The 14,107-nt window shown below is 38.9% G+C and overlaps 1 protein-coding gene across 11 annotated transcripts in view; it reads right to left on the bottom strand.

Moving 5' to 3' along the window:
• ARID1B (AT-rich interaction domain 1B) overlaps positions 1-14,107 on the bottom strand; it is a 437,019-nt gene that overhangs the window by 300,092 nt on the left and 122,820 nt on the right. For all 11 annotated transcript variants that reach the window (XM_055391577.2, XM_063707979.1, XM_063707978.1 and 8 more), the window contains one exon: positions 8,282-8,431. In XM_055391577.2, coding sequence (XP_055247552.1) covers positions 8,282-8,431 — 150 coding nt within the window. The remainder of the gene's footprint in view (positions 1-8,281; positions 8,432-14,107) is intronic.

Below are 14,107 nucleotides of genomic sequence, written 5' to 3'. Positions count from 1 at the left end.
GGGAACATGATTTTCAACGACCGCAAATAAAATGTTTATCTTCAAGCCTGTGGATCTAACTTGCAATGTACAGGAAACAGATGAGCAAGTTAAGCCACATCAAGAGAAAACTGGCAGATAAAGCCATTCCACAGGACAGTTGACCCAGGTTTTTCAAGATGTCAAGGCACAAATTTGGGGGAGGAGAAACTGTCCTAGATAAAAAGGCTTCAGAACCAAATCAATGTAATAAATCTTGTTTAAATTTTGCTTGAAACGAATGATACAGAAGGGTATTCTGAAGACAACTGGGGCTATCTGAACATGGCTAGGTTTGTAGACAAGTGGAATTATATTTAATTTAATAAGATGTGGTAACAGAGCTGCTGTTATATAAGAAACGCCCTTGTCCGGATGCAGTGACTCACGCCTGTAATTCCAGCACTCTGGGAGGCCGAGGCAGGTGGATCACAAGGTCAGGAGTTCAAGACCAGCCTGGCCAACATGGTGAAACCCCGTTTCTACTAAAAATACAAAAATTAGCCAGGTGTGGAGGTGCGCACCTGTAATCCCAGCTACTCAGGGGGCTGAAGCAGGAGAATTGCTTGAATTCAGGAGGCAGATGCTGCAGTGAGCCAAGATTACACCACTGCACTCCAGCCTGGGCGACAGAGCGAGGCTCTGTCTCAAAAAAAAAAAAAAAAAAAAAGAGAAAAAAGAAAAAAAAGAAGTGCCCTTACGTTTTATACACGCATACAGAACGATTTTGAGAAGAAATGTATCTGTGACTTAAAATACTTTGAAGAAAGTCGGAAGAGGAGGAAAAGATGAGACAAGGCAGCAGACATGGAGAAAATATTGGTAATATTAAAACTAGGTGAGGGCATAGGAGTGCTCATTATGTCATTCTGTGTATCTGTATATTCTTCTTGTAATAAAACTTTCACAAAATCAAACACAAAACATTGTTCAAGATAACTGGTACCCATAGGCACCTGGCAAAAGCAAAGACCAATCAATCCTTCTGAGGAAACAGAATGCAAACCCAGGCCTCAATAAAAATGTCTTCAAAAAAAAAAATAAGCAATTTAGAAAAACAAGAAATTTCTTAGGACTAAAAGAGAACAAAAATGATACATATCAAAAGTTGAAAGATTCAGCCAAAGCAGTACTTAAGAGAAAAAATTTTAGTCTCACATTTAGCTTCATCAAACAAAAAATGTTCAAATAAAGTAAGCATTCACTTGAGTGGGGGCGGGGGGGAAGAACAGCAAAATAAACATCAATAAAGTAGAAAGCAAGACGTAATCAAGGTGAGAGAAGAACTTCATTAAGTTTGTTTACAAGGACACACAATAGAGACAATAAAGACCAAGTCACTTTGGAAATGGTTTTATCAAGAATAAAAGAAGAAAAACCATTATGAATTAAAATGCCTTAACTCTGGATGGTACAGAGATTAAAGTAATAAAGGCTATTATGAACTTTATGTTAATAAAGTTGAAAAATTATATGAAATGGACAAATTCCTATACATAGGAATATATATATAGCAATACTCACACAAGAAGAAATTTTTAACTTGAATATGCCTATATTGACAAAAGAAATGAAATCAAAAATTTTAAATGGCTGGGCACAGTAGTTCATGCCTGTAATCCCAGCACTTTGGGAGGCCAAGGTAGGAGGATCACTTGAGGCCAAGAGTTTGAGACCAGCCTGGGCAGTAGAGCAAGACCTCAACATCTCTACTAAAAAAGTTGAAAAATCAGGGGTAAGACAAAAGGTAAAAATAAAGAGCTATACAACCCTTTATAGCTTTATAAACAGTTTTACTAAACATTCAGAGAACAGATAACAACAGAAATTCTTTCAGTAAATTAAAAAAGGGACTCATCTTCAATTCTTTTTTTTTTTTTTTTTTTGAGACAGTCTTGCTCTGTCGCCCAGGCTGCAGTGCAGTGGCACGACCTTGACTCACTACAACTTCTGCCTCCCAGGTTCAAGCAATTCTCGTGCCTCAGCCTCCCAAGTAGCTGGGATAACAGACGTGCGCCAACATGCCTGGCTAATTTTTTTTTTTTTTTTTTTTTTGCATTTTTAGTAGAGACGAGATTTCACCATGTTGACCAAGCTGGTCTCAAACTCCTGACCTCAGGTGATCTGCCCTCCCAAAGTGATAGAATTACAGGCATGAGCCACCACGCCTGGCCTCCAATTCATTTTCAAAGCTCGAAAAGTACAGATACCAAAACCTAACAAGGATAATTACAGTTCAGTCTAATTCATGAATTTCTGATTCAAGAAACCTAAAACAAATGTTAGTAAACTGAATCCAGTGATGAATAAAAAAGACAATATATCATAAGGCTATGTTTATTATAGAATGTGAGTTTCATTTGATACTTAAAAGGTAATTTACCTCAAAAACAGATTATAAGTAAAAACAAAGTGATCATCTCAATACATACAAAGTGATCATCTCAATAGATACAAAAAAGACAGAAGATAAAATTCAGTATCCACTCATGAAAAAATCTCTTCACAAACTAGAAAAGAAGGGAACTTCCTTAGCCCAAAAGTGGACAGCTACAAAAAGAAAGGGAAAAGAGAAAAGAAAGAAAAGAAAGGGGAAACATTGTATTAAATGACGAAATGCTGGAAGCCTTCATTTAATCAGGGATAACACAGGAACAGACAGCCGTTTCAAAGAATGCATATAGGGGAGCCAGTCTGCAGAAAGGCAAAAAAGTAGGAAGGCAGTGATTTTTTAAAGTATTATTTTAATTAAAAAACCTGAGACTTCACAAATCACTAGAATTAGCAGAATTAGCAAGAATTTAAAAGGTGGCTGGACACACACACAAAGTTAATATACAAAGTCTGTTACATTTGTATACACCAGTAACAATGAGAAAATGTAATTTTTTAAAGGATACAATTTACAATAGCAACAAAAAATAAGGTATATAAGAATAATCCTAACAAAAGTAATACAGCAGCTCTTTTTGAAGAATGTTATAAAAGAAACTGAAAAGTACCTCAACAAATGGAGAGATGGAAAGCTATTCCATGCAGGAGAGGCAGGGATGGTGGAGTGGAAATGGGCAAAGGCAAGCATTGGAAAACCAGGCAGAAGAGCCAGCGGACTGCATGGTTTCTACAGCACAGCAACAGTGCCCGAAACAACAGGTGCCCAAGGCCACTTGCTGATGACAAAAATGACAAACCATCCCTGCTTCTTTTTCTAAGTGGCTGGTGCTTTTTTTTTTTTTTTTTTTTTTTTTGAGATGGAGTTTCGCTCTTGTTGCCCAGGCTAGACTGCAATGGCACGATCTCAGTTCATCACAACCTCTGCCTCCCGGGTTCAAGCGATTCTTCTGCCTCAGCCTCCCGAGTAGCTGGGATTACAGACGCGCCTCCACGCCCAGCTAATTTTGTATTTTTAGTAGAGACAGGGTTTCTCCATGTTGGTCAGGCTGGTCTCAAACTCCCGACCTCAGGTGATCCGCCCACCTTGGCCTCCCAAAGTGCTGGGATTACAGGCATGAGGTGGCTGGTGCTTCTTTACCAATGAGAACCCTGCCCCACTTCAATCCTCCTGTCTCCTAGATAAAAATTAAAATACCTAATCACAAAAGTACCTCCAGCTTCTTGAGAGCAGCCAGTTGAGGACGACCCCTCCTCATGATGCCACTCCCTCTTAAGAGTCATCTAACACACACCCCAACCCTACTACAGCCCCACCTCCCCCTTTCCACAGTGCTCCTGGGGCTCCTCAGGACTGCATCCTCCCTGGCCTGCAGCCACCTAAGCTAAACAAACACATCTTTTTATTACAGGGATATTTCTCATCTTTGGTCAGTGGGCTCCAAAAAGGAAAAAGCTATTCAAGTAAAGTGCTTCTGTGTGTCTTATCTTTATTCTTTTCTAAGTACCCTGTTTCACAGAAGATCCCATTATAACAATAACAAAAGATAAAATTCTTAGAAAATAGCGTGATAAAAAAGAAAAAGTTTATAGGAAAAAATAAGCACATACAAATAGCAAAAGGAAAAAGAAAACCAACAACTGAAAAAGAAGGATAATGAGGATATACTACCCCATCAGATACTAAAAGATAATAGAGAAACAGTACAATACTAATGCATTCATAGAAGAACCAATGGAGAATAACAGAAATCCCAAAATGACCCCAAACACCATATACCTAAGGAAATTCAGTTAATGATTTTAGTGGCATCAGGGAATGGTAGCTGCAATGGTTGATTTTACACGTGATCTTGGAAGGTACTGTAAATGGAATTAACAATTTCAACGGAGACTCTGAGAATAACAGATTGTTTTCCATAATGTGGGTGGGCCTTATCCATTTAGTGTGAAGGCCTAACTATAATCAAAAGACCAGCCCCACCTAAGCAAGAAGGAATTCTCCAGCAAGCTGTCTTTGACTTCATCAGACCATCAGCTTACCACCTGCCAGCCCATACTGCAGGTTTCAGAAATGCAAAACTCCATAAGCATATGAGCCAATTCCTTACAATAAATCTGTGTGTGTGTGTGTGTGCGCGCGCGCGTGCGCATGCATATGTGAGCACAATTGATTCTATTCTATTATTCTATTCTATTGATTCCAGTCCTCTGGAGTTAATAACTCATATTACAGACAAAGGCCCAGTCTCCCTAATATACAAAGGATTTTTAAAATAATTTTTAAAGACCAACAACTGAAGAGAGAAAATTCAAAATATATATAAATTTACAGTTCAGGAAAAAGGAAACACAAATGCCTTAAATACACAAGACAACACTCAACATTACTCATAACAAGATAAATGTAAACTAAAACTATATACTTAGAAAAAGAAGTATTTCAGATTTTGGCATATTTGCATATACACAAATGAGATATCTTAAGAGATGGAACCCAAGACTAAACATGAAATTCATTATGTTTCAAACGTGCCTTACATATATTGCCTGAAGGCAATTTTATACAACGTTTTAAAATACTTGTGTGACTGAAACAATGTTTTACATGTGTTTTGACTGTGATCCATCACATGAGGTCAAATACGGAATTTTCCACTTGTGGTGTCATGTTGGCATCCAGAAAGTTTCAGATTTTGGAGCATTTCATATTTCAGACATTGGGATTTAGGGTGCTCAATCTGTACCAGATTGGCAAAAATCCAGAAGCTTTGTAAAGCCATGCTACTGGCACATATGTAGGAAGAGTCCTCTCACGTGCAGATGGGAGTGTGAATTGGCTACAACCTGCAATACCCACTGGGAATGCAGATGCACACACCCTTTGCCCAGCACTGTGGCTTCCAGAATTCATCCTGCAGATATTACTGCCCACTTATGAAATGACACATACACAAAGTTTAGCATGGCATCATTGTTTCAATTCAAATAACCAGAACTAATCTAAATGTCCATCAAAAAGAACTGGTTAAATATATCATGGTATGTCCATAAAATGTAATGAAGCTATAAAAATGAATGAGGGATTGCTGTATGTGCTCCTTTGGAAAGATCTCTAGAAAATATATTTAAGTGAGTAAAAGAAGGGGATGAGAAAAAAATATGGAAGAAGGCATATAGTATATACTATATATACCATCATTTGCGTAAAAATAGGGTAAAAATAAAAGTACGGTATTGTGCTTCTTGATATAAAGAAACTCTAGAAAAACACACAATAAACTATAAATGGTTATCCAGTCAAGAACGGGGGTGGTGACATGGGCAGAGGGAACTAAGACAGGAAGAGACTTTTCTCGGAATCCCTTCCTTGTACTTTTTATTTTTTTCAAACCAATGAATGTATTGATGAGTTAAAACATTAAACATATGAAAAATATTGAAGACACAAAGTGAGGTATCTTGATGGAACCCTAAAATTATACCATCTGTATCAATCGCATTAACAAGACACCAAGTACTACTAATACTTGCTAACTGCCTGCCTTATACAAAAGAGATTACATAAACCACATTTGAAAACAAAAGGAAAGACTGCATAAAGAAATGTTCTGGTCGTTATGAAATACTGGCTGGTTAAACTAAATATGGTTGAGCTTCTTAAGTTTTTAAAGGTATATGAATTCAGTGTTATTAAGATTTAGCTTGATTTTGATAATACTTTAATGGTAATTTTTACTTTGTTTCAGGATAGATTTAGGGGGATTACTTAGGTTTTGGAGGTGCTAAATATATCTATAATGCCAGTTATCACTTTTTTGAGAAACTTTCCAAATCTATCTCCCATCCAACTCCCTAAAATCCAGGACTGTTCCTGTCAAACCAGACCATCTGATTAGGCCACTCAAATGTCTCCAACTTTCACCTCTCTGCCCCACAGTGAATATAACTCAGACATTTTATAGCTAGGGAGTACAAACCCAAGAAAAAATTTCCAATGTATTTTGTGCAATGTTTGGTTTTATTCAGAATATACAAAAATTATTACAATTACTTTAAAAAGTCATGGTTATAGAGTATTTACCATATAATTTATTGTATTCAAATCAATAAAATGATAGCAATAATCAAAGCATAAGATAGACTGAAACTAAGCACATTAAAATAATATTCATTAAAATAAGATTTTACTTGTAGTATGCTTTAAATATTTAAATATGAAAGATATTAAATAACTAATTGCCATGTGCTGGAAGTCATCAGTGAATAATTTTTAAAGGAAGTAAATTTTGAGCTTGGTCTTGAAGAAAATAACAGGCATTTAGAATCCTTAATCAAATTGGTTTTATGATCAGAGATTCATTTCAGCACACTACAGTCAAATGAGTAATATAATTTATCTATTGAGTCCTTAAATTTTGATGACATGAAAAAACACTCTGTGTCTACAGATAAGTTCAATAAGGCTCTGAAAGCCCCTTGAAAAAGGTTATAACTTTATCAAAACTCCGGATACCAGCCTCGCTCATCTAAAAAGAAATTATATTAAAGTGTTTTAAAATTTTCATACACTTTAATAAAAGACTTTACCAGGTAACTATGAAATGATGTACATTCCTACTGCTACAAACCCCACAGATGTTACTTTTTTTTTTTTTTTTTTTTTTTTTTTTGAGACAGAGTCTCACTCTGTTGCAAGGCTGGAGTGCAGTGACGTGGTCTCCGCTCACTGCAACCTCTGCCTCCCGGGTTCAAGCTTTTAAATACATGTATGTAAAAACAAGATTGTACTGGGTCTCGAATCCTAGCTGTTGTTTTAACATGTTTTGCTTAAAGTCATAAACTCCCTTTAGAATTCTCTAGTAAGTCATACGGAAAGGGACTCCAACAAACCCAAGAAAATATGTAAGAAACCAGCCAAATTGATTAAAATTAAGCTCCGTAAATTTATTTATTTTGCTTAATATCCATGATCTATTCAAGCCACAAAAGAAATCCTTTAAAGAGGAAAAAGTCGATGCTACATGTGTTCACCTTCTCTTTGCCACCTCCACCACACAAAAGAGAAGGAAGGAAGGATTAAAATGGAAAATTATATTTTGATGTTTATGATTGGATGTGCTACGAACATTTTATCTGGATTCAGAGTAAGAGTCCCTCACTCACTACTCCTTTTCATGTCACTCATGAGTGACAGTCTCTAAAACATAAGGAAACTGAATCATTTTACCAAATAACATATATATTATTTTTCTACAAATTCTGTAAGCTGAAATATATAACCCAGTAACCTAAAGGAGTATTTAATGAGACTAATTTGAACTAGAAACTGCTTGATATATTTAAAGTACATGATTCCAATTAGTATTTTAATATATTGCAACTGAAGTGAATATCTACTTATAAGCTAGTTTAAAGAGAATAACACAGTCAAAGGCAACAATGTTTTCACACAGTAGCACTTACCATTAAAACGAAACAAAACAAAGGTCAAGATAAAAATACCATGCACGTGCCAACTAGAAGGATTAAATGATTGATAAAATCCTTCTCCTGAATAAGCCTTAACAAAGTGGCAGAGTGCTTTCTTGAAAGGTTCAGAACACAAATGACAGGGAACAAGCAATGACTGACACGTGCTGCTGCCACTAACCAGTAATGTAAACCAGTCATTCTTCTCACCCTCCAATCTCAAAAGGGGAAAAGACGGAGGGAGAGATGGAGTTAGATTAGGTTACAGTTATGCATTTTCTCAAAACTAATTTTTTTTCCACCAGAACATAATTTTTAATAAAGGACAGGAAGATGATTCAGAGCCGGGTCTGCCTTGATGGAGAAAACAAGGCCCTGCGGGGCAGTGCACTGTGCTCACCTGCTGCGGCTGGTACCTCTGCTGGGACTGGGACGGCAGATACTGCGCCTGGGGTGGGAGGTGCGGGGGCTGCGGCTGCTGGCTGTAATATGGCTGTTGGCCCTGTTGGCAGTAACCACTCACACCTTGCTGTCCATACTGAGGTGGCATCTGTCAAAAAGTCAAGCAAAGCAAATGAGAAAGTCAAAATGTGCAATTAAATGAAATCAAATACGGTTTCAATTCAGCAACATGAAGGGGGTTCTCTGCTAAGCAACTAAACTCAGTATTTTTAATCCTCTCTTCCTTAAACAAATCGACACGCTGCTTTCTATTCACATACTATAAATGAAGTCAAAAGGCAATCTGACTTCGCCTTTAAAAACCATCATATTCTATCAGATAGAAACTATTGATAATATCATAAAGATGGAGACGGGAGGAAGTGCTAAATACTGAGACTAAAAAATAGCCTCTACTAAGAAAGAGAAGCATGATATGAAATCCATTCCCACACAACAGTGAAAATCAAAATGAACTCAGACAGTCCAAGTTAACTCACTAATACTTTACACAAGGCTTGTGGTTTGGGTGCTTTCTTGTGTGTGTTTGTTTCTAAGTTCAGAATGAAAAAGTCAGAATATACCAACTGCATTTACAGCACATATATACCAGTTAAATTATCAATTTTATTTACTATTTTTGCTAAGGATGGCATTTTCTTAGTTGATAAAACAGGTAACAATGTAAAGCAAGGTGTACTACAGTGTAAATACCAGAGGTATAGACAAAAATGGCCTCAATCAATCTTCTCCATCTCTAATTTACATCAGCCTAAAAATGCCTGAAAGCATTGTTTAGAGGAAAATCCTTCCTCATGCAATAAATATAACATGGATAGTATTTTTGAATATTTTCTTAATGAGAAATCTATTGCCTTTTTCTGTAATTTCAAGAGAGAGCAGGAAAGGAAAAGAAAAACAAGATATCAGGACAGCAAAAAGCACTCTAGAGACAAGAATGGCAAAGTCATTTTGTTTAATACCACAATATGGTCCACCGGAGAACTTCAAGAACTTGAGCCCCATAAGCACACACACTTAAGAAATTAATGAGTACCAGATACACACTTAAAACCCAAATCCACTATAGAAATACTGAATAAGGAAAAAGATGAAATGGTAAAAGATGAAAAGAGTAAAACATTTAGCCTCTAAGAAAAATCAGCACAGTAATTCCTAACACATACAATGGGGTAAAAGGGGAAAAAATGAAAAAGTTAAAGTTCCTATATTTCTTTCAATCCAATCCAGATTATTTTCAAGATCTACCAAAGAGGATGAGATTAAATGTGACCATAACGGCTCACAGTGCCTCTCATCACACAGAGCCTAAGTTGTTGGAGCAGAAAAGTCTGCATTGCAAGCCATTTAACAGCACAGTTGAATTTTTTGCTTTTATTTATTTTACAGCTTGATATCTCATAATGAATGTATGTCCCTGCCATAAGCCAAGCCAACGAATTTCCATAAAATACAACTCCACATGCTAGAATACCATATACCACTACAACACACATCCTTCCGTTCAACACCCATATGTTTGATTTGATATCTAATACTATATTTCACACAAGCATCTTTGCAGTTTGATTTAAAGCAGTTAGGATAACACTTCTGCCAGTGTTAAAATGACTGTAAAGCTCAGTCAACACAGCCAGCAACTCCCCTATGAATTGCGCTTTAATATGTTGACTTTCTGGTTACAGAAGCCCTCACACAATATGGAAGTGTTGTTTGGGGAGGGGGCGCTGTTTTCTAAGCAACACAACAACAGGACAGATTGCAAGAACCTACTAACACTAGAGCAGCCACAAGCTGACTAGAATTTTTTACTACCTAGTCCAGCTCCAGGAAGTTTGGGTGCAGGGTGTGGGGCAAGGAGGATAGGTGGGCGCAGCAGAAATCTTCACTGGAGCAACCACCTACACAACTGAGCAAACTGAGACCTGGCTGCCCTCAAATATGCTCCTCCACAATTAAAACCAATTTGCTATCCTTTTAGACACATGGCTCATTCATCCATTTAGGACCAACTTCGCTGGCACCCCACCTTCTGTAAGCCTGGGCTGAGGAAACCTGTAACAGCACAGAGGGGCTCTCCCTGAGACCTGGGGCCCAGTGCCAACCAACTGGACCCGGTCAGCTGTCCTTCAATGGGAGCCATGACGGGACGGATTGCTCAACTCTAGTTTACCCAAAGAATCTTTGGGTTCGAAATACATGGACTCTAAGTCCAATTCCCTTTGCACGTGAGTTGTGTGAATATGGTCAGTCACATGACTCTGCCTTACATCTCCAACTGTCAAACAGGATTGCCTTCCTAAGTCATAGAGATGCCCTGCCCAGTCCCACCTGCAAGTCTATACAGGTGCCATTATGACTTATTAAACTAGAAGTTGTAGTGCTCTCTGTAAAATATTAATTATTTCCTAAATGTTACCTTTAAAAACCAATTCCTCGATAGAATACCCCAGCTGACTGAAGCTGAAGTCTAACCCTTCGTTTGCTTGTTTGAGACAGAATTTTGCTCTTGTTGCCCAAGCTGGAGTGCAATGGCGCGATCTTGGCTCACCACAACCTCCACCTCCTGGGTTCAAACGATTCTCCTGCCTCAGCCTCCCAAGTAGCTGGGATTACAGTCATGAGCCACCATGCCCGGCTGATTTTGTGTTTTTAGTAGAGACAGGGTTTCTCCATGTTGGTCAGGCTGGTCTCAAACTCCTGACCTCAGGTGATCCGCCTGGCCTCCCAAAGTGCTGGGATTACAGATGTGAGTCACTGCACCCTGCTTAAAATCTAATTCTTTAATGATCATTATTGTTTTTTTGTCAATGCATTCAGATGCAAGGCTTTGAAAGATCTACTATATGCTGTTCAGACTTCTGAAACTAAATAGTATTATGAAACACAAATCAACAGCCTGCCCCACAGGACATGGAAGGCCCCAGAGCCTTCTGCTGGATGCTGCAGACCACAGCTCCTCTTGAGTTCTGGTGTCTGGGCGGCTGTCCCTCTCCTCACAGGCCATCAGGGCATTCCAGCACTGCTCACCGCTCAAGCTCAATCCCCACCTGAACCCAGTTAGGCTTCTAATATGCTGAGGACCAAGACACCCACACACACTGCCCACACAAGGAGGGCCCAAAGGACGGACGCGTGAGGAAAGCACCTGAGCTTCACTGTCCCAAGGTTTGCAAACCCTATTCTGATTGCTGAGAGTTTTTAAGTCGTTTCATTCTTAACCATATGCAGGATAACTCATATAACCAGACGGTTGCATGCCAGTGACATGCAACCAACAGTTACGGAGCGCTAGTCAGCAGTTGCTGGGAGCTGGGGACATAGAGCACTGGTAGCTCGGGCGGCCCTCCCTCCCCAGTCTAACCCTAACCATGGTCATTCTCGTGCCTTGACCAACCTGATCTTATCACAGGGGAGACTGATTTAGTTATGTAGTGAAACACTTAACTACGTGTTCACGTGTTTACTATCTGTCCTCATCACCAGAATATAAGCTCCTGGAAAAGGATCTGAGCGTCAACAAACATCTGTTGAATGATAAGTACTGTTGAATGATTACTAAAGCAAGCTATTATTATATGAAAAATTTTAACGAATCAAGGAACACATTATAATATGGAAATCTCTTGAACTACCCAAATCTGACACACGTGTTCAGCCTCATCTACAGCCACTGAATGGTACACTAACAACAGCATGGTGTCCTTGGCCAAAAACTGCTGGCCCATGGAAGTCCTGACTGTCCAGTGCATGCTTTGCCTCGAACACAGTTCTAACTATATATATATTTTTTAAACCTGCAAAACTGAACTAAATGGAGATCTCAAAAAAAAATGCCTCAGATCAGAACGTTTCCATTTGTTATTTAAAAATAAGAATCTGGCCGGGTGCAGTGGCTAAAGCTTATAATCCCAGCACTTTGGGAGGCCAAGGTAGGCAGATCACCTGAGGTCAGGAGTTCCAAACCAGCCTGGGCAACATGACAAAACCCCGTCTCTACTAAAAATACAAAAATTAGCCAGGTGTGGTGGCACACACCTGTAATCCCAGCTACTAGGGAGGCTGAGGCAGGAAAATCACTTGAACCTGGGAGGTGGAGGTTACAGTGAGCCGAGATCGCTCCAGTGCACTCCAGCCTGGGCGACAGCGCAAGACTCTGTCTCAAATAATAATAATAAGAAGAAGAATAAGAATAAGAAGAATGAGAATGAGAATGAGAAGGAGAAGGAGAAGGAGAAGGAGAAGGAGAAGGAGAAGAAGAAGAAGAAGAAGAAGAAGAAGAAGAAGAAGAAGAAGAAGAAGAAGGAGCAGCAGCAGCAAAAGAAGAATTTGCTTCACTCATTTCTAAATAAAGAAGACCTTTAAGACATGAACACACACAACAACAAAAAATTTATAGCTAAAAATGATTCACTTACATATTTATTTTAGAAAATTATCCCAATAAAGAACACAAGTACTACCTTTCACATTTCTGTATCATGTTAAATATGCAGGGTCAGGACTCATTTTTCATTTCACCATACCCTGAACTTTTTGCTCATCCTCCAAAATTAGTGAAATGATCAAAGGTTACCCTCTCCCCCTTTTTCCTTCTAAAGAAGTTTGTTTTTGTTTTGTTTGAGGCGGAGTCTCGCTCTGTCGCCAGGCTGGAGTGCAGTGGCACGATCTCAGCTCACTGCAACCTCCGCCTCCCAGGTTCAAGTGATTCTCCTGCCTCAGCCTCCCGAGTAGCTGGGATTATAGATGCATGCCACCACGCCCGGCTAATTTTTGTATTTTTAGTAGAGACCATGTAGGCCAGGATGATATCGATCTCTTGACCTCGTGATCCACCTGCCTCGGCCTCCCAGAGTGCTGAGATTACAGGCGTGAGCCACTGCGTCCTCTTTTTTTTTTTTTTTTTTTTGAGACGCAGTTTTGCTCTTGTTGCCCAGGCTGGAGTGCAGTGGTGTGGTCTCGGCTCACTGTAACCTCTGCCTCCTGGGTTCAGGCGATTCTCCTGTCTCAGCCTCCTGAGTAGCTGGGATTACAGGAGCGGGCCACCACGACCAGCTAATTTATATATTTTTAGTAGAGATGGGTTTCATCATATTGGTCAGGCTGGTCTCGAACTCCTGACCTCAGGTGATCCACCTGCCTTGGGCTCCCAAACTGGTGGGATTAGAGGCATGAGCTACTGAGCCCGGCCTAAAGAAGTTTAGAGAGCAGTTTCCTACTAGGTTTAAAGGTACACTGACCCCATGACCCGGCCACGCGCCTTGTTAAGTATATACCCATGAAACACACATGTTCCAGGAAGGATATTCAATGCAGTCCTGTCTACTACAATTGACAGAAGAGGAAAAAATCTAACTCTAAGACAGGAAGTAAATGGGAAAACTTAATTTTGCTATAGGCACACAATTAAATCTACACAGTAGTAAAAAAGGAGTAAGACGCCACATATCAAAATGGTACAAAACTAAAAACTACAATGTTGAGTTTAAAAAGAAAGCAACAAAAAGTTAATGGAGTATCATACCATTTGTATAAAATTTTAATACGTAAGATATTAGTGTATACTGTTTATAAACACACATGTAGCAAAATTATAGAAACGTGCATTGAAAAGAATTGGGGATTATGGGGCGTGGCTTCAGCCATGCTTTGCTCCTTTATAAAAAGAAAGATGTGAAGCAAATAGGGTAACATGTTATTTTTATACCTATATATACTGTGTGTATGTGTGTGTGTGTGTGTATACACCTGTATATACTGTATC

This window comes from Gorilla gorilla, chromosome 5 (genome assembly GCF_029281585.2).
Source record: "Gorilla gorilla gorilla isolate KB3781 chromosome 5, NHGRI_mGorGor1-v2.1_pri, whole genome shotgun sequence".
In the NCBI taxonomy this organism is placed as follows: domain Eukaryota; kingdom Metazoa; phylum Chordata; class Mammalia; order Primates; family Hominidae; genus Gorilla; species Gorilla gorilla.
This window is presented reverse-complemented; position numbering and strand designations above follow the sequence as displayed.